The 22,630-nt window shown below is 37.8% G+C and overlaps 1 protein-coding gene across 3 annotated transcripts in view; it reads left to right on the top strand.

Moving 5' to 3' along the window:
• The window catches only part of LOC139975587 (nuclear receptor subfamily 2 group F member 6-like), a 75,639-nt gene that overhangs the window by 27,640 nt on the left and 25,369 nt on the right, over positions 1-22,630 (top strand). The window contains exon 2 of one of the 3 annotated variants that reach the window (XM_071983611.1): positions 13,820-13,953. The exons of 1 other annotated variant lie outside the window; for it this stretch is intronic. Coding sequence is in view for 1 of the 2 variants with exons in the window: in XM_071983610.1 (XP_071839711.1) it covers positions 15,360-15,382 (23 nt within the window). In the remaining variant the exon portion in view is untranslated. Of the gene's footprint in view, positions 1-13,819; positions 13,954-14,867; positions 15,383-22,630 lie in introns of those variants that run through there. One more of the 3 variants, XM_071983610.1, reaches the window with a different exon arrangement.

Below are 22,630 nucleotides of genomic sequence, written 5' to 3'. Positions count from 1 at the left end.
CGTGCGGCAACGCATTGACCGCTTTTTAAAGCCTATATTAAATGTATAGTGTGCGTCCATGGTGCAAAACATGGGTATATACACGCTGGAATTCACTATATAGCATATATATATATATATATATATATATATATATATATATATATATATATATATATATATATATATATATATATATATATATATATATATATATATATATATATATATATATATATATATATATATATATATATATATATATATATATATATATATATATATATATATATATATATATATATATATATATATATATATATATATATATATATATATATATTGGCCTATGGATATATGGTTCTGTACGATCTTCTTTGTAAATTTGTCTGATGAATTACCACGTAGCCAACCTGCAGGCCAGTGCATGCATTATACCCTTGAGTTGCAATCAAATTAATGTTGAAATAGAAAGAAAGCCAGAGGTCAAGGCGGAGGGTAAAAACAGTGGCGATTTATTGGGGCAGAAAGATGCGATTACTTATCTTGTTTTGTTTTCTCTTTTGACCTAGTTCATACGTCAGATTAGTCCGCTAATTTGCATAATCACAAAGCACTTGTATATTACCATGACGGTCTGGAGAACTGAGAGAAATAACTGTAAAGAAGGGCAAGGAAGGATTGGAAAGAAAAGCTCGGCTGTTTACGGAGGTCTCTCTCCCCCGTCCCCCGTCCCCCGGCCCCCATCCCCCGTCCCACTTACGTTTGTTCATTGCATTGATTTTGCTTCAGATTCTCAAGACTTTACAGTTTTCACTACAAAAGATCACATTTTGCATTACAAAACTGGAAAAGGATACTTTTCAGTAACAAAAGGGGACCGACTTATTCATGAAAACGGGCTCTTTTGCCAGCTTCAACAAACTTGGGGACCTGTCCCTACTTTTTACAATCGAACGGCCCCGGTCCTTGGACATGGGTAGGGAGTCAAAAACATGCAGACTAAATACGCGCCTATTTTTGCAATTCACAAATTGCCGGTAATGTTTCTAAACATACTTTTGTGTAAATGTTACTGACTAAGTGAAATGGCGGAGAAGAAAAATGTACCGTAATAAAACCCTAAAATTATGCTTATAATTGCCTGAAATTATTGAAAGAATCACTTGTCAGAAGATGGATATTTTTAAATCTTATGAAGGTAGCGAATTTTGAACCTGGGCCAAGATATTTCATTATCTGTAAATCATCTGTTCATCGCTATGCATGCCATACGATAACGTTGTATCTGCAGTTTGTAGTTTAGGTATTGTCATTTTCATTTGTAAACAATCTCGTATATAAATATATATATATTCTGTATTACCTTGCACTATTAAGGGCACGTAAATTATTCATAAATCACTCTACCTTCAAGATTTACATGTGACTTGTTCGATTGAAGGGGTGTACTATAATGCACGTTTTCTCACTCCAGTTGCAAAAGTACATTAAACCCATAGTTTCGATTAACACAGAGCAGTCTTTACACGAAAAAAAGTGCACAAGTGTTTTATGTCTAATTAGCATTAATATGCTGCAGCAAGGTGATAGTACTTTGGCCGATGCAGAGTTTATTTTCATATATCAGATACGGGTTATTTGGCGACGTTTATTTACACTATACTATAGATAATACATTGCTCAATGTCGGGACGTATGCACTCTTAACTTTAGCTCTCTTAGTCAAGAGATATATAGATGAAACAGTGTGTGCAATGTTCACTTCTGGGTTCCAAAGATCATCGTGTTTTATGTAATAGAATATCCGTGTAGAGTGGATTCTGTTTGACCATGGCGCTATTATACCGGTAAATTGGGTAGTAGCTCCATGGTTTGGCGCAGCGTTTACCGCTCTGATCAACTTTGCTTGTTCAGTGCTATGTGCTGTATGCATGTATGGCAGTAGTGACCGACTTGTAGTAAGTCCGTACTATGAGTCCGTAGGCTCTGAGTTCTTACTCTGAGTCCGCAGGCTCTGAATCCGTATATGTTCTGTGTCCATACTCTGTGTCCGTATAGGAACTGGGTCCTTACTTTGAGTCCGTATAGTATCTGAGTCCGTAGGCACTGCACTGTAATGTCCTATACTGCAGTGTACTTACTGTATCTGTACTGAACTCTACTGCACTGAACTGTACTGTTCTGCAGTGTACTTTATTGTACTGTTCTGTAGTGTACTGACTGTACTGTACTGAATGTACTGTACTGAGCTGTACTGTACGGTACCATACTGACTGTGCTGTACTGACTGTACTGTACTGTTCTGTAGTATACTGACTGTACTGTAGTGTACTGTACGTTAATGTAATGTACTGTGATGTACTGACTGTGCTGTACTGTATTGGTTGTACTATAATATACTGTACTATACTGACTGTACTGTAGTGTACTGACTTTACTGTGCTGTACTGCTTGTACTGACTGTTAATGCACTGTACTACAGTGTACTGTACTGTACAATACTACACTGACTGTACTATACTCTACTATATTGTACTGTGCTGTACTGCCTGTACGTACTATACTATAATGAACTATACTGTACTGTACAACACTGCACTGTACTGTACTGTGCTGTACTGCCTGTACTATACTATAATGCACTATACTGTACTGTACTGCACAATACTGTACTTGTCAGCTATATCTCTAAATCAGAGTGGTTGCACGCAACACTTCACTAAACTTATGGATTTACTTCTGTCTGCTTCGGAACAAAGATATATACACACTGAAGCAATCGAGACGACCCGAATTGAATGTAACCAGTCTTTTATGTATTTATGGCAACTTATAACAAAGGGAATCCCTTTATTGTATATGGTTATTGATATATAACAATGACTTTACCAATCAAGTTTCGTTATTTACCGGGGATCACAGACTTGCTGTACTTTTGCAAAAGTTCAATGATTAATCACGTAAAAACAGTTACAAGTCATTCACGTCAAATGAATTATTTTGCAGAAAGGGGAAAGAAGGGGGAAAATTCGATGGTTTATTGAACTTTTAACATGCTATGTCGAACAAAGAATTCACATAGGGTGAAATATGTCATTTCCTTAAAGCCGTCTCTATCTCTACAGTTTAGTCACGTTTAACATGTGATCTAGTTTAAAAGATATTAAAAAGCCTTCATTATTTATATATATCGCGCAGTGCTGTTCTAATGTAGAAATACCTTACCGGTACGTGATACAATACCAAAACAATGAACCAACATCCAAATAAACCAGCAAACAAATTGAATAACTTAAAGAAATAAATTTAAAAAAAAAACGGATGTTCATGCATCATAAATGTACAGCATCTTTTTTTTTTTTATCTTTTACTAAAAGCTTTCTGTATTATTTTCAAGCGCGAAACCATGGTCAACGCACTATTTGTTGTTTCCCCCTGTTCAACTTGGGTGAGCGCCGAGCAAGCTCTGAGTGTATTGACATTCTTGGCGTGCAGTTATTAAATATTAAGCTGACAATATGATGACTGCATAGAAACAAAAATCACAGCCAGTAAGAAAAGTGCGGAGTTGGGGTTGTGAAACAAAAGTGTGATATGTTACCGCAGTGTATGTATGTGGGTGTATGTGTGTGTGTGTGTATCTGGGTGTTATACGTATGTATTGTATGTATGTACGGTATACACTTTACTGGTTACTTGTTCTCGTCACAATGATACATCTGACCTTTCACCTTTCAAAGTGCAATTATTACTCTTACGAAGACAAAATAGTTCAATAACACCGTGCACTGTTTTTTCTTTAATCATCTCCAAGATTTTAAGTTTATCGCCATTTAGACTTTTTTTGTTTTATTAGTTTACGGTTTATTCGTAGAATTGGTGACGTCAGTAATATCTGGCAAGTCACATACATTTTGTAGGACATAGAACTTCTGTTTGTATTTTACAAAAGATTGACAATCAGAGTGTACAATCAGTGTTTCAATCCATTAAATTTGAAAATTAATATTAATTTAGATACAATTTAATTTTTTTTTTTTTTTTGGCGTCAGTTTGATCTGAGATGTAACAAGTTTAAGCTCCGTTTTGATTTGGCTTGTGGTATTGTGGTACAATGTGTACCTGCATATTGACTATTCTGATACTAAATTCCATACCATTTAATGGACGCTAAGCTTAGGTTCCTGAAAACGTAACCTTTTTACATAAGCCCTGTTAGTATCACAGAAATGCACCAGGATTGATGTCATTACTCTCTGTATAGTTGATTATACAACATTTATTACGCCCGTATTGGGGACATTCTAATGGTTGTCCCTACATCGTGAGATCTCTAAAGTGAGGGTGGGGGGGGGGGCGGTTATCTATACAGTGTCACATTAACGCCCTCTTGAACCCCCAATGCACCAAGATGCGTCCCCCTGCTTGAACCTACTTTTGTTAAGTTTTGAAGGCAAAACCAAAAACAGTTGGTACGACGTGGTTGGGAGTTTTCAGAGAGGTCCCTTTGTACATTGGCTTACTGTTTAATCCGACACTGTTTCCCGTCCTTAGGTATGTGATTATTCAATGATTTACCACAAACTACTGTTAGAAATGTAACGAGATGTTCTTATAAAATCACTGATGAACATGCAGTGGACATGTGAATACATTCGTAGTAACATATTGTAAATGTGCGTTCTTTCATTTTCTATAAGAAAAGGTTGATATTTCGTAACGTTGCCTCAATGTATACTGGAAATATTCACAGGATTCTCGATAAATCCAGGCTGCGTTTTGCAATATTAGACGGTCGTATCACATAGACAGACGGTGCTATCTTTAGTGTGTGTACTTTGCGGTGATACTGAAAGTACATATACAGTTCAGACACAACATAAAGGTAAACGTCAACTTCACACTTGAAAGTACAACTCATTCCCGATCACGAATGGGTGGTCTCTTCAGGAAATGAGAGAGAAATAGAGAGACATACAGACAGAGAAACAGACAGACAGATATATAGATAGGTGGAGTGAGATGGGGAGGGGGAGGGGAGGGGGGGGAGGGGAGAAAGGCGTGGGCGCAGATTGAAGTGATGAAATCGGACCTTGATAAGGAAAGGAATAAGGGAAGAAAGAAAGAAAAAAGTGATGTTTCATCACATGAATATGACTTCGTTTTTTTTTAAATAATTTCAACCACTCATATTATATTCCTGTCGCTTCTGGTTTCATCTAGTATAATCACCATTAACCAGAAATCTGTTTCATTATGTTTTTCGTGCGTTATATATTCAGTTGTCTTTCAAAGGCAATCTTCGATATATGCTGGTTAAAGGTGACATACCTGGAAAATTGCATCATATGGGGGAATACTGGTACTTTTGAAATCTGTTGCACATCAGTAACTGTACAAACTATACATCCATACGTAGTTAAAGTACGCTCATTGTCCTATATATGAGTAATAGTACATAGCACCGAAGTTAATTTAATATGGTTTGTTGTTTGTAACTCTGGAACGCCAATAGGACACAATATAAATATGACAATCTGCATACTTGATCATGTTAAAAAGGACTATAAGATGATAGATTGTGTTAACGTACATTGTGACCATTTTGGCGTTCCACAATGTGGAACGCCAAAAGGGCTAGACTGTACTTTTACCATTGCTTATTTTTTAACATTATCATGGTGTGTACTTTTACTTTATCGTTGTATATTTTCATATTATCACCGTTTACGTTTTAAATCATCATTGTGTCTTTTAAGATTTATTGAGTCCCATATGTAACGGAAAACACTATAGACAACCAAGGTTTATGCTACAGAAGAGGTTTCATCTACCAATTTTGGGAAGGGAATGAATATGGTAAACTGGGATCATAGAAAGAATGATAAGAATCCAATAAGTTAGTGTAAACCGTAAAGTACACTGAACGAGCAGTGTTTACGCTATATCGTTTTAAACGCACTATTCGTTGTTCTTATAGCAAACATATACAATGCGCTACCCCCCGCGTTCGTCAATTATATGTTTACCCTCCCTGCAGAGGTCTTAAATCATGTTTACGTTTACACACCTGTTTCGAGGGCGAAAGGGTGGGGGAGGGGAAGGGGGGGGGCTCTGCACGCGGTTATATGAAGTACAAAATAATATTCAAAGCAGCTGCAGAACTTTTCACCCGATTTTCTCCCCCACGACCCCACCCCATCCCAGCGCTCAAGTCCTATGCCCAAGTTAATGTGTTTACGCGCGTTCGCAGTTTTAGGTTTTAGTTGAATAATTTTATATAAAGCTGGAACTTGTTTACTCCACTTTATTATTGAAAATCGCTTTTCCGTGACGTATATCTCTAAGACAGCGGGACAATGTAGTGTTAGTCTATCATTTTCTGGTTAATTTCATGTTTATGTGCGGAAGCAATGTTGTGTATAGGTCATACAGACTTGAGTAAGTCTAGACTAGTCGTACGATGGCGGTGTTGGGTCAATCTTATTCATCTATAACTGTGAAGATAGAGAGGGGCATGGAACAAAGTCCGGATGGGAAACTCAGTAGGTTAAAAGGGTTACCTCAAAAAGCCGACGGTGTGGGGGTCATCTTGTAGATCTGCACGACAGTGGAAAAGGAGGGGCATTGAGCAAGTCTGGATGGGAACGCAGTAGGAACAGTTTATCAGGCACTGGCATACATTGATGGATAAAGGCAGGTGCATCAAACTGGGGGATCATGATTATTATTATGAAACTACATTTGTTTTTCAAAATAAACTCTGTTTCAATACCGACAGCGAGTGGAACCGAGTGCCTCTGTTTATGACGTCATGGGTTTTTGTGGTGTATCGTAAAGTCTACACGTTAAGTAAGTCAGCTGGTTATGCTATGTCTCCCCAGCCACCACCCCCCCCCCACCCGCAACCTCCCCCATCAAAAATGTTTATAGGTTCGGTAAAAGAAGAGTTGGTCTGACCATAGCTAATCAATTTTGGCTTTGGCATAGTTGTTGGGAAATTAGCTATCATATTAAGAAATTTAAAAAAATGTATATATTGTGTCTTCCTCCATGCGCCTTTGCTTGGAGAGAAAAACAAACACACACGCAAACATATGCATTTATATATATATACATACACATTCACACCCACACAGTAATATGCCCGCACGTACGCGCCTTAATACTGTTCAATGTTGAGGGGAACCCTAAACCAGACTGAACTCGAGAATGATTTCATTGCTTGGAATTCGTGTCTACTGCAGACACTCGACCAATATTTAGAGTTTTCACCGTGTAAATATTTGCCACGGCTAGGTAGAAAAAAGTCACTGCTTTACAAGGGGCTTGAGAGATTATCAGCAGATCACGTGAATATTTTTGACAAAAAATAAAAATGATGTGAAACGAAAAGAAAGAAAAGAAAAAAATCCCGACTTGTAATCCAAAATAGTTCACCTAAAAGTACAAGAGCATTAAATAGAAGAAGAAACTTGATCACGTCACAATTAATAGTGTAACGCCTTGCGCTTCCTCGATAGCGCCAGTAATGATATGAGGGCAACGAACTTTTAAACGGTGCCAATATATTTCAACGCTTCATCTCCCCGTCGTCTGTCAGTTCATCTCAACACGTACGAGTCAGTTGACATGGAGTACTTCAGCAGAACCAAAGATTTCATATACAAACATACTGAAATCGTTTATCCAAAAAAAAAAGAAAAAAAAAAAAAGAAGCTTGGACTAAGAGGATATTTCCAAGCAGGTACAGTAAAAAAAAAGTACATTTACAAAGTTCATATTGATTACAGAGGTCTCTGGGAATTGTACGCCACAAATGACATTTCTTGTTTTCAATATGTGCTATATGAGGAAGAGCAATCTAAAGACTGAACGAAATGTTGGAAGGCAAGGAAAAAGGGATTTTATAATGTCAGGCACATGTGAAGAGAGGGGGAGAAAAGAGTTGTGGATAGTGTGGGGGAGGGGGTAAGGTATTTCCCATGGTCTAGGTGAAAGACCGGCGTGTATACGTGCGTTTAAACAGAATGTGTACTTTCTGTGAAAGACTGGTATCGACGCGGCTATATGTTTGGCGCCATCTTGATCGTGATATACAAAGTATATAACATACCTGACGATGCCACAGGATACACTCAAGGAACGGGTACAAAGATGAGCCCTATAGTAACAGGTGTATTACGTAATTGCGCCCAAATTGTTTAAGCCCCCTCCCCCCAAAAAAATCTGCCAAAATAAAAAAAACTAACCAAGGAGTAGATATATATTTCAGGAGCAGAGCCTTGCAGTTGACATTGCTATAAATTTAGTTGGTGTAGCAATGACCAACGATGTTCTTTATATTAAATTTTAATCAGTATCCAGTGGTTCATATTTTAGCTTGAGATGGGTTGGAAAGAGTGGGTGTAAAGCGTGGAGGGGTTTGCTCTGCCGTTTGGCAGTAACGTGTACCTCAAGTTCAATTTAACGGGTATAGCAGACCTACCAATGAGGATCTTGGGGGGGGGGGGGGGTTGTCTCCCTATACGTAGGAATGCTGTTTCTGAGGGATTCTCCCTCTTGTTTCCAACATAAATCCTTTGTTTTGCGGCATATACCGCCCACGTTTTACGTCATAGCCGACTAAGCTGTTATAGTGTCAATGGCATAAGAGATAAGTTCTCGGTAACTTAGCTGGAAAATTTTCATATCCTACAGGAATAATGCTTTTTCTTCTTTATGACATCAGTTCATTATATTTTTGGATACCAAAAGTCCCCTAATTTTCTCCCAACTCTCGCCGTACCGCTTGCCCAACACACCTATTCCTGGTCATCACCCTATTCGCCTCGTTAAAGCCCAGAAGAAGAAGAAAGGCTATTTGAGATCGCTTGACGAACTGAGATGAAAATCGTCAATAGTTTGTAGCGATCCGTCCGTATGAATGGATTAATTCATATCACATCAAACAATAGCGTGCCATGTCAACGGAATGTTACAATTTTGTAAAATTTCGCTTCACTTTATGAAAGTAGTAAAACAAAACAAAAATGCAGCCGAACAAGGGACGTCGTCGCGACAGATGGGCTTCCCAAATCACGCGTACGTCTTTCTATTGTATCAACTTATATTTCTTGAAAGGGAGAGAGAGGGAGGTGGAGAGAGAAAAGGGTTTTATATCTTATCACACAACATTATGATATGCTTAAAAAAACATTTTAAATATATCATGTTTCAAGGAAAAATGAACATCATCTGAAAAAATAGAGGGGAAAAAAAAACCCCGAACAGTTATTAATGGAAAGATAAGAAGTTATTAGGAAGCATTATATGGAAAGCACTCTAAAGCCGTCACTATGTTACCTTTGTCTTGGGTAACACGAAAGGACACATGCCAACTTTACCAATAAGTATCTCGTTTATACAGGGACTTCTAATAGATTTTCACACACACACACACACACACACATATATATATATATATATATATATATATATATATATATATATATATATATATATATATATATAAATAGCACAGCATATACACACTGTTTTCTTCTTCAAGAGGGAGTAACCTATTTCAAGGTCTTACCACTATTATAAAAACTGCTTAAAAGAAGATGTTTAATTTGGTATTGATCATTAATTTTCTCCAGGGGAGACGAAAGAAGACAGAACCGGTAGGATGGGGGATGGGGATGGGGATGGCGATGGGGATGGTGATGGTGATGGTGACGGAGACGTTGTCACTAATTTTCGAGGAGCAGCGGGACTTTTATCTGAGAAGGAAACCCCTATATAGATGTACCGTACCGGTGCATTCCGTATCACAAATTCCTTTTGCGGTTAACTAAAGGTAACTTGTGTAGTTTACTGACGGAAACAAAGTTCAAATGTACTTTGTATGAATGAAAAAAGGGGAACTTCTTCCTTATGGAAAGGGGGAACTTTACCGGTTTTGTTTTTCCACAAAGTTATAGGTAAAGGCAAGTATTCCCTGTGGCCATTGTCTGCTCTGTTCCTCTCTTTCTCTGTCTCTGGCTTTCTTTTATTCGCTTACAGACTATTTAGCTGTTGATGTAGGTTTGAAAAAACATAAGTTAGTTTAAAACACCGAAACTTCAGCGCTAGACGGTAGGTCGCCTACATCTGTTAAGACAAGCTAACAATATAGAGATAGGTTTTACGTTTGGTGATCATATACGCAGTGCGGAGAGAAGTCGAATTCCGGTCGAGTCAACATGCTTATATGCTTCAAGCTATACTATATAGTATGCTGCAATGTGAAATTATGATCACTCATGTTGAAACTTCAAAGACGTGCATATTAATGTTTAAATGTCTCACTGAGCATATATGTACGGGAAACGCTTGTGTATGGGAACAGATACGGTATATGAGAACATCTAGTATATGGGAACAGGTTGTATATATGCATGGGAACAGCTATAGTATATGGGAACTGCTTGTATTGGGAACAACTATATGGGAGCAGCTTTATGGGAACAGCTAGTTTATGGGAACAGATTGTATAAGGGAACATCTATGGGAACAGCTATAGTTTATAGGACCAGCTAGTATATGGGAACAGCTAGTATATGGGAACAGCTAGTATATGGGAACAGCTTGTATGGGAATAGGAGGATCAGACCCTTGAGCAATTTTCACAAGCTAATACGTGGGGGAAATATTGGTAGCATATGTAAGGGTGGGACATCTAGTATATGGGAACAGGTTGTATATATGCATGGGAACAGCTATAGTATATGGGAACTGCTTGTATTGGGAACAACTATATGGGAGCAGCTTTATGGGAACAGCTAGTTTATGGGAACAAATTGTATAAGGGAACATCCATGGGAACAGCTATAGTTTATAGGACCAGCTAGTATATGGGAACAGCTAGTATATGGGAACAGCTTGTATGGGAATAGGAGGATCAGACCCTTGAGCAATTTTCACAAGCTAATACGTGGGGGAAATATTGGTAGCATATGTAAGGGTGGGACAGTGGGTTGGGAAGGGATGGGGTTGTAGTGTTATAAGTTGGTAGCCCATACGCCCCACATCGTGTCGCAATCGATAACGATAACATTTCACATTGGTTCTATACGTTCCCTTACATATGGTATGTGAAATTTCAAGCTTCTTAGTTTGACAACACGCGTGTAGATTTAGAGTCTTTGTACGCTTGAGTTACATTTATACGGCCTTTCCTCAAACTAAGGCGTTCGCTTTCTGGTCTTAGAGTAATATAGTTCTATGCTTTAATTGAGCCTCTGATGTTCATTCAGTTCATTGAGCACCAAAGCTGTTCATAGTTTTGTGATTGCATCAACGGCTGTATGCATAAGGTCTTTAGCTGAGAATTTGACAAAACAGAACTTACGAGCTTATTTGCGATAGGAAGAAAAAAAGAAAGAAGGTAAAAAAAAAAAAACGAAGAAGAAGAAGAAGAAGAAAAAAATAAGGGCAATAACCTAGGTAAGGTCACACAGCGAAGAACCGTGCAACTGTGTGCAATGGGGGTTAAGCACAGTGCGGTAACTCGAGCAAATTTATCGAACTGTCGAATAATAGTTTTAGGGGTATGTGGAGGGTTGGGCAGTCTAGTATGGGGGTGGGGCGAAGGGATTGTATGGCTGTAAATACTATCATTTAGAAACAATGATACAGTGTTCTTCGAGACATGTTTCATGACACAAGTTTCGACATGTCACGTGATAAATTGGTGAAAACGTATTTGAAAAAATATACATTAATGAAGCTACTACCTAGAATAGTACATTGTTGAAAAACAATGTTTTCGGGCTTCTCCTGTCCCTATCTGTCAGCAATTCAACCAAGCGTATCTATTACCGTATTGAGAGAGGAACAGTTCCACTTGATCAAAATAAGATTAAAAGAACTAACATGAAAAAAAGTGATAAAAATCGTGATATCTTTCTCGATTGATCTTTAAGTACAGCAAAGTGGTGATATGTTTGTCGCCGAGATCACTATATTTGATATGAAAGTTCACAGATTTTCCAGATTCTATGAAACACACATACATACATACATACATACATACATACATACATACATACATACATACATACATACATACATACATACATACATACATACATACATACATACATACATACATACATACATACATACATACATACATACATACATACATACATACATACATACATACATACATACATACATACATACATACATACATACATACATACATACATACATACATACATACATACATACATACATACATACATACATACATACATACATACATACATACATACATACATACATACATACATACATACATACATACATACATACATACATACATACATACATACATACATACACGCACACACACACCAACAAAACTGCGATGTATTGCGAAAATGGCATCCACCAACAACTCAGAAACAGCAAACTTAAAAATTCTGCTTCGTGGAGAAATGACGTTACAGAGAAGCATTTCTACAAAAACTCTCCTACTCTATTTAAACTAATACCGATATGAAAAATATCAGAAAGAAAAAATCTGTCCGACAAAAAGATAAAGAAAGGACGAATTAAGTTGATTAAACACTCACTAATTGAAAACAATTAACGAGAGCGTCTTATATAGTTTGATCAGGCTCAATCTCATTTTAACTAAATATGGTACTTTGATTGGTTTGGTAAAATTGCCGATTGAATACAAGAATTTGTTTTTCAAGGTCATATTTACTTCAGCATCATATCCTGTGACAGAATTCCACTAAACTATATGTACTTTATCATGTCCAGGCCTGACGAGGTGGTGGGTTAGGGCGGGGGGGGGGAGGGGGGTGATAAAGAGGGTAAAGCACTGTGGCGCGGGGTCAATTAGGAGTCGCCGATAAATATGGGATGAAGAATAAAGTGTGTTTCCGTTTTTAACGAAGACTTTAAATAAGGGGTCGCCGAGGAATAATTTGTCCCGGGGCCCGACCGCGGGCTGTCGACGCCACACTGACCAAGTACATATCCTTGTTAACATCAACAGAACTTTTCATTTTACCAATATATCCTTGCCAATATGTTATGATGAAATTCAAAACTGACCTTCAAAACATATGTATTGAACAACATATTGATCTATTTCGTTCTGTGGTTAGTAAAAGTTTACATAGAAAGGAATAAAAACACATGAAATGTCATACGATACAACCAGAGAAATTGAGTTTCGAGTCATTTGAGAATCAAAAATATATAAAGTGTTTCCAGCAAAGTTTTCTATCATTGTTCACCTCCAGAGGAATACTGTAACCGAAAGATGTGACCACACGTGATGGGTAAATTATTGATCTAACGTATTAGATAGATGGATGGATGGATGGATGGGTGGGTGGGTGGGTGGATGCATGGATGGATGCATGGGTGGGTGGATGGATGGGTGGGTGGATGCATGGATGGATGTGTATGGATGGGTGGATGGATGGGTGGATAGGTGGATGCATGGATGCATGGATGGATAAAAAACATCGATTTTGAACAGTTGGTTTACACTCAGTCAATTATTTCTTCAATTGGGGATCGCGAAGCCTAAAGTGAACTGGTTCTGCGAAAATACGCTTATCCATTATCTCCGTCAATTAAGTATGCTTCCACGTTCTTCTTTTTCTGGTTAATTTATAAGTTCAAACATTTGGAAGTTTCATGTAACAATTTTTGGGGATTTGATTCCTGCTTTTGGTCAAAATATTATAATTTATCTCATATTTCCTAAGATAACATTCTTATTTGGATCTGAATCAATTTAGATGCAAGCCATTCACAGTACATATATCCTTTCTCTTGTCAGACACAGTAGTATATACTGCAGAAAGGCCCTATACTATACATCCGAAAACTATAGACGTCAAAACTGACGCTGTTGGGAAATAATTACCGTCATTGGCATATGCAGACAGTGGTGTGACTATATATCTCACTGCGGTACGTAATTTCATTTATAGTAGCCGTATATTAATATATATATATATACCCCCCCCCCCCCCAGGTTATGAAAAACCTCAAATGTGCATTTTTTTTTCGATTTTGGTTCCCTTTCCTTTTTTTCTTCTTCTCCATATTTGCGATGAAAAAGCATCCTTTTGTTACTAAAAAGTGACCCATTGCTGAAAAATTAAAACATCTGTTGTTATAAGGTATACTTTCTCATTGAAACATTAAAAAGAAGTAACAACTAAACGTGCAGTCGTTTTTTCTTAAATTTGAAAACCATTCCAATAGTGGAATTTGTGATGCGGAGGGCAAAGAGGTTCATTTTACCTGGATCAAGGGGGGAGGGGGGAATTTTCCCGTTTACTTCTTCAAATCACAGCCAAATGTTCCTCTGCCCTTCAGCGTTTGTTCTCCCCCCCCCCCCTTCCCTTTTCCAAACTGAGCCCTCTTTCCACAAGTGCTGATGGATACTTCAGTGACAAATTTAAAAGTTAAAATAACGATGACACATTTATCGAATGATGTATTTCTCTGAGATCAATGCCGATTATTTTGGTGTTAATTGCACTATTTTGGTCAAACACACCGATATTTCCTGTTGTGAAATCTAGCAGTCAATATATGTTCCTGTTTCATTCGGTTCCTTGTTCGTTTTTTTGTCCCCCCTTTCTATTTGTGTATTTACCATCATACTCTGTTAAATATCGCATGTTGCCAAATTGAGGGCGTACGTCCATCAAACAAACACGGCTGGTTTCTCGGTCGGCAGGTATACAAAGTGTTCACGGCAATTATTGTATACCCAAAAAAAACTGAGTCTCGAGATACCGTACTTTGCGTACTTGTTTTTTAGCACGTCACAGAGCGGTCGCAAAAGAGCTTTTATTATAAGAGAGCGGGGAGTCCAATTCCAAGGCTGCAATCATTTTAGTTGTAAGCCTCGACTGGTGTAGTGCTTGTTAGTTCACCCAGCGCACAAAAGAAAAATTTGCAGGCTTTTCTTTAACGTGCAGTAGGCTCGGTGTCTCGCTTCGGGCGGCTGGGCCAATTTGCCCTGCACAGTAGGAGCACATGTTATTATAAGCGGTAAATATTTAGACGTAATACTTTGAAAGAAGGCTGTGTGGACAAATCCAATAAAAAAAAAATAAAAAAAAGTATTTCAGTGCACACTGTTTTTAATGTGGAAACGCTGTGGATGTATTTCTCTCTGCCTATATCGTGAGCTTTCGTGTATGTTCGGTTAACAGTCAATAGGCAACGTATTGGGATTTGAACTACAGATAGCGAGTGCATTCAGTTGCTCTGTGTGTTTGAAAAGTTCTTCCTGTGAGGATATTGGAAAGAAACTCATATTCGGGAAGGACTTGATAACTGGAATTAATATACTTTTGTGTATGCAATTGTCTTCTATTGAATGGTAAGTATTTCACTTCGTAACCATATAATTGTCACAAAATGCAGAGAGAAATAATGGGTTCTTAGTTTCAGAGGGATATTTGTTGTTGCAAGTAGTTGCGGATATGTTATTGCATACATATATCAGTTGTTTCGCAATAACACTACTTGGTTTTATCCGTGTTTATTGATAGATTGTGTTGTCAGTATGTAAGGGACTATGCGCGCCGTAGAAGAATATCTTCAACTTTTACGTAAACAAAAAACGTAAAATTTAAATGCTCCAATTGCCGTGTGAATAGTATATATGTCTCTGTGGGGTACATTATCAACGTAAAGACTATAGCAGCCTACGTAATATGTCTTGAAGAGATTGTGTGTGTGTGTGTGTATGTGTGAGTTTAGAAATTTAGGAAAGAAAATTTGATTTTTTTGTTGTTGAACGTTAACGGTTGAAGCTTGATAATTATTTCACCGTTCTAACTGTGATAGATAGTTGTAGAGACTATGCAGTATATGCCTATATCGTTGAGAACTGACATATTTGCTTATATTTGTGTTGTTCATTGCAATGAACTGTTTCAAACCAGCGGCGACCGGAATTAGGAGTTGGTATAGTTAGATGTTGCAATCGAAGAGCTTAAGTTTTACGTTGGAAGAACGTAATTAACTCTCAAGTTATTACGAAATTATTATTTTCTTGGAAGTTCAATTCCGAGAGGTAGTTGATTTGTTTGCTTTTAGAGGCATGCCGTTAGGGTCTCCTCATCAAAATGATTGATTTCACTTGTTGAATCTATAAAGGGGCGTTCAAATAGTCAAGTCAGTGACGAACTTCTTTGTGCGGGTGACTGTATATATCTAAGCAATGACGACACACTACTGAGTCGATTCAAGAAAGGAGATATTGATAAAGTTAACCACCCATTGGTGATTGTCTGACATAGGCTGCCTGCACTGATATTATTGATACCATTTTATATACTTGCAACCGTCATATTGAGTTCTGGCTGACTCTTAGAAATGGCTCAGTGGTAACCTTCACCAAATGATAACATTATCATCGCCGTCATATAGAGTTTGAAGACTGGCACTTGAGAGTCTAGTATATACTGCCACTGTATTGATATCGTGCCAGCTGAAAGCAATTAACTATAATCGATGTTACAGTAACCGTTATCTATATAGGCCTATAGGACTACATGTGATCTTATAACGATAAATCGCGTTATCGTTCGCAAAAGTCAATATTTTCATTTCATTTCAAATTTATTTTCTCGTATGTTTGTACAAGATAAATAACATAAATACAATATAACACCACAGTACGAAGGTTAACATATGAAGTACACTATAGAAAACAGAAGCCATGCTGTTATCTCAGCTAGGTGACCAAGAATATGGCTTATCTACCGTTTCCCTTCGGCTTATATTTGTATGAAAATCATTACTCATAATTTCAAGATAACTTGAGCCAATAGTGCTCAAATGTATAGATGTTACAACTCCCTAGAGAAACCACAGTCTGTAATCATTGGTTGCAGCGTGATATGTCTTTATCGTTGGGGGTCATAACACGGCCATCATATTTGCTGTAATGATGTTTTTCAGCCCACAACCGCGTACAGCTATAGCATTCTGCCTAATTCATGGGCTATGTAGCCATGGATACAGCAATATTGTTCCTTGGTTATGTTTCCATATCCGTATCACTCACTGGCTCAGCCATATTTCATAATTTTATCAATAGAACTTTGTACTGAAATTCAATTGTCATAAATATAGCAACCACCAACTGCAACCAGGTTACTCACAATTTTTGTCCACGGACGTGACAGGTTTTTCAACTTGTTTACGGTGCATATTGCTTTACAACAGCACTTTTATGCATGTTATTTTGTGTCTGCGAAACTAGAATAGGTGAAGGAAAACAGTGAAATCTAAACCTAAACCGGTAGTTTGTTACTCTACGTTTTAGTGCAAGCCTTTAATTGCTGTTATCTTACTTCCCCACCCCCCCCCCCTCAAAATAAGAGAAGAGAAAAAAGAAAGACCCCAATGTTGTTTACGGTAAACAAATAATCCTACCCAAGTGAAAACTACAACAGTGTAGGCCCTATAGTAATATCTATTAAATTACCAACCCGTCACCTTTAAGAAATCAGCCAACTTAATCCACAGTCGGATGGTTAATAGGTTATGAGCAGGACTTATTGTGTTCATACAGGAACCCTAATGGGACCCACACTTATTTTCTTGATATGGCCTATTAAGGTCCAAATGGCGAAACACTGTGCTAAATAAGGGAGCTGCTTTGTCACTAGTGTCGCGGGCACACTAGGGAGTTGCTAGTGGACCCTGGTTACATACACAGCACGTACGTACGTAAATACGGTGTCATACATGCATACCTACATGTGCGATACCTATAAGGCCTACATTCGTATATATATAGCCTCGTCGAAATTACTTTTATGCGTGGCGAGGGGGTGGGGGGGGGGGGTTGGCGGTAAGGGGGGTTCTTACTAACAAGACTAAGTCATCCAATTTATCAAAGAGTTAAAAAAAAGCCTCCCTGGATACATAGTCTATACGCGGGTTAGGCTTATGATTGAAACGTTACAATGACTTGTTTGTCCTTGAACCTGTTCTTGTTTTTTTCATTCTTGTTATTGCTATTATATTTGTTATTGTCAGTACTGTTGCGGTCTTTCGATCGTCCTGTGATGTCTTTCAGATTCTGTAATATTTCATGTGACTATTTCTGTCCTTTGGACTGGTGTTGTTGTTGTTGTTAAATATTATTTTTTGTTTGTTTTTTGTTGTTGCAGTGTAATAACAGCAACGTCACGTGACAAATATCCCGCATTTGTGCTCACCTCATTTATGTATATAACTATATAGCACATCAGACTGTGTGTGCCAACAACCAGCAGTGAAACTTTCCTAGTTCCCATAGATTTGATACACATGCAGACCTTGCAAAAACCACATCCATGTCAGTAACGCTCACATCACAAGCTTTAAAAGTGCCTGGCGGTAATTCGCGTAAAGAGAAACAGTTAGCATTGAGTTTCAAATCGATAAACATCATACATCAATATATCGAAACATAAATATTCCTCAAGTCTTGCAACAACAACAACAAAAAAGTAAAAAAAACCTTTTGTTTATTTCAATAAACTGTCAATTTACTCCCGAAGGTTACAGAATTAAAAATACTGCATAAAATACGACAGCCGCGATTACTCCAATGCTTATTCCCCCTCCCCCACCCAACCCCCACCAACCCACGATTCGTGTGCCTATGTGCATCCGTGTGCAGTTCTACGTATACGACTTAATGCGTATAGAATTAATAATACACAGCCCATGGCTCCCTGTGTTAGGCTGCTCTATCAGTTGTAGTAGTATTGTATAGTAAGGCCTATGCATGTGATTAAAATTTCGCAGGTCATTGAAGCGTGATGAATAAACGCAATAACTTAAAGGGAATGGTAGGTGTTTTTTTTCACGAACTAATGTTCGGAGTCGCTTCACCAATTAAAAGAAATATTTCGAGAAATTAAAGGCTGTCACGCGTTATGTGGGATGGTTTTATTTAATTTCAAAGTCAGAGAGAGAAAAGAAGAAGAAGAAGAAGAAAATATAAAAAAGTGGTCTCGCTAGAAAGAGCAAAACCTCAAGTGAACTGCAGAAAAGCCTATGTAATATCAAATGCCAGTCGTATTTTCTAACTGTTTCGATATTTGGTAATTTCAAGAAATTAAGGGATAAAGTAAATTTCTGTTAATTGGGGTCTGACAGACAGGCCACCCATATAAGGTGTAAGATTGGATCGCGGTAATGGTGGGGTGAATGGGGTCGGGTGGGGGGGGGGGTTTGAGGGGTAGGGGATGGAATACTTGGTAGGTATAATGCCTTCACCTTTTTGATGATCGGTTGACTTTTTGATGTTTGTTCTTGGAAAGGTTAAAAACTAACAAAAATAAATATCTAGCAGCAAGTAGTAACTAACTGAAAATGGTTCGGAAAAAAGGTACATCTCATAATCACTGCCTATGGAACGCCCAAAAGGAACTTAAATTGGAGGACCTTAATTGCATAAAACGAGTATACCTAACAATAGCCTACCACTCATAACAACATGTAGGCCTAATCTTAAATGCACACGCAGGGTTTTTCTAGCCTATGGAAATAGCTGACCATTTCTATTGACAAACAAATAACTATTCAGCGCATTGATTCGTACTTTGGTAAGAGGTTTTTGTGTTAATTTTGATGTTATTTATGTTATTACAATTGTTGTTGTTCTTGGTTATTTCTCTATTGATGGTTGTCATTTTTTGGCTGTTGTTATTTTTCTTATCAATTTCTTAATAGTTGAAAAATGCAGTTTTGAAATTGAAAAAAAAAAACCCAAAAAACTGAAAGATTAGAAAGTTCGTATGAGCTCCCCGGTTTCAGTAACGAGAAGGTTTCAACATAAGCTGGTAAGAGTTTTATTTCTACTTGGGTTATGGCCTTGGGAAGACCTTAGCACACTTGTAAATTCGTTGAAATCAAGCTTACGGGTACCTGTAGCCTCAAAATAAAGAGAAAGTTAGCGATCACAATGAACAGACTATAATCACCTGGATTGGAAGGCACAGGTGTGCCATACTTTCTGTTTACTGGTGGATATAGCTTGAGAAATGTAATGGTACTAACCCCGTTATATATGATCGACATGGTTTTTAGTTGTGAACTATATGCTCTAATGCTAACTATGCATTTGACATATTCCCACTGCCGTCCTTCTTTGTATACTCTGAGATTTCCATAACAACACTTTGTAAAAATAGGTTCTCTCTCAACATTTTAAAGAAATGCCCAACTCTCTCTGCAGCGAACTTTGCTCCCAGGTTAAAATTACGTTTCATGCAACAACGATATCTTAGTTCTCTGTAAAACTATGAGGCTTTGGGGCCTACATATATACTAAGTCGTCATTAAGCATGCCCTGATCATCACTACGTATAGTTCATAGAGAAACTTGCTCATTTCATCTCGAAATATATGCTTCCAGGTTAATTGCATTTCGCACAACAACACTATGGTATAGTTCTCTGTGAACTATATATGCGGCGTACATATCTCTCCTATAAGCGAAATGTCACGTTCCAACACTTGACGAATGTTGAACTCTCTCACCATATACAGCTTTTACACCTCAACACCCAAAGCCGAGATATCTGCTTCGTTTAATTGAATTTCAGATGTAATGCGAAGACAAATTCTTACTCTTTCTTCAACCAATTCTCTCTTAATTTAGTTGAAGTGGTATACACATTCGAAAGCAGAGCTATGAGTTAACTCATATATATACCTACATCACCAGTGAGAAACCAATCAGCAAAGTCAACCGGCTAAGTATGTTTTCAAGGTTCTAAACCATGGAGGGAAACAGTTGGTCATTTAGAATTATGCTGATTGGTAGAACAGATGCAAAGCGGTAACGCCGAATTCATGGCCGAGCTGGCTATATGAATAGGTAGATTAATGCTGATGATGGTAAGTGTTGTGGAGATGGACTCGACTATATGTTCACTCTGTGTAACTAACATAGGGTGTAAGATAGGGTTAAATATATATATTATTAAATATAGATCCACATGTATTCCGATTGAAAATAAGAACAATAAAAGACAGACAGGACTCATAGCTGAATACTGATTTTTTCACGAATATGTACTGAGATTTTTGTTTCTTCAGCAATGGCTTAGAGTTGATGTGGAAAGTATATATAAGTGAAACGAACATTGGAGTTTGAGGATCGACAATAAATACAGAAAATCTGAGAAGATCAAGCTATATGCTAGTAACTAAGGTAACACCATTCAGTGCATGCAAAAACAGAATTCCTCAGAACTCTTCCATATTGTCTGTATAACCGTGTAAAAAATAAACCCACTCATTCAGATTTGATATATTCCTTACCAAACAGTCATGATGTAGCTTATATTCTGCTGTTATCAGATATAGCCTACATATATATTTTCTGTATGCAAACAACTCCAACGTCTAACGGGGTCGACGAGCGTTCTGAATACATATCGATATAAACAGAGTAGCAGATTATATCATCGCTATATAAAACAAACATTGAATGGAAATATTAAGAAGTGTCCTGCTGCATGCACTATATACACGATAAGGTAAATTGTATACTTATTTACTTTGACGTCGGTAGAGGATTTAAGTGCTGTTGTCAGACAGGGACGGATCCTGGATTTAATGAAGGAAGGAGGGGGGGGGGGGGTAGGGGGTGTAGACATGGGTTCGATGAGGCCGACTGCTATGTAAGAAGTCTAACGTATCCCCTCCCCCCCACCCAAGAATAATTTAAAATTGATATTTTTGGAACCGTATTTAGTCTACACATTAAAGTCTATAATTATAGGTGTAAATGATTGCCTATACCTTTCAGAAGATATTTTTTGTGAGTTTGAAAAAAGGGAGAGGTGAGAGTGGGGGTAGAGGGTGGAGGGAGAGGGGTTGTACGATTTGGTATAGGAAGACAATCTAAAAGCTGTATTTGGCTGTGGGTTATAACTGTTGGTTGTATACGATCAAGCTCAGTAATTATTCCCAAATGTTATTGGTATAGTCCGGTATATCCCTCAATCTATGATATAAATATCTAAGTGGTCTGAAATCAGTTGGCTGCTGGTGATTTATAAGTTTTAAGCTGTGAGAGGTGAACATCATTGGCCCGAAATCTGCTAGAAATGTTCAAATAATGGTCACTCATACTGAAACTTCATTTGACTCCCACCGTCTCAATTAACATCCTTCCTCACTGAGTCGACTAATTGTCTAATTGGAGTACATTCCTGGGTGTCTGGGGAATAACTTGAAACCGGTGAGCACACCAAACCAAACATTTACATTTGGTAACACGAGGAAGTTACAGCGTGCTAAAAGTTCGTCTCGGTACTAACTAGCTTATAAGAGACACATATATACCCAACCATCATTCACTAGCCTATATATGGGATAGAGGTATACTGCCACAAACAGCTTCCCCCAACAGCTAAGGAAAATCAGATTAAAATTGGGAGATATATCCACAGATTTGATGTTCTTTTATACATAAGGACGAAGACTTGATCAAGTCTAAATATGACATCATCGAGCCACATGTGCGCCATTTCATGTTCTCCTTTTATGATTACAATGTTATGCACGTGATCAAACTAAGACCACCCCTTCCCACTCCCCTACCCTT

Source organism: Apostichopus japonicus, chromosome 11, assembly GCF_037975245.1.
Source record: "Apostichopus japonicus isolate 1M-3 chromosome 11, ASM3797524v1, whole genome shotgun sequence".
Classification (NCBI taxonomy): domain Eukaryota; kingdom Metazoa; phylum Echinodermata; class Holothuroidea; order Aspidochirotida; family Stichopodidae; genus Apostichopus; species Apostichopus japonicus.
Note: the sequence above shows the minus strand (reverse complement) of the source record. Positions and strands in the feature narration are given on the sequence as shown.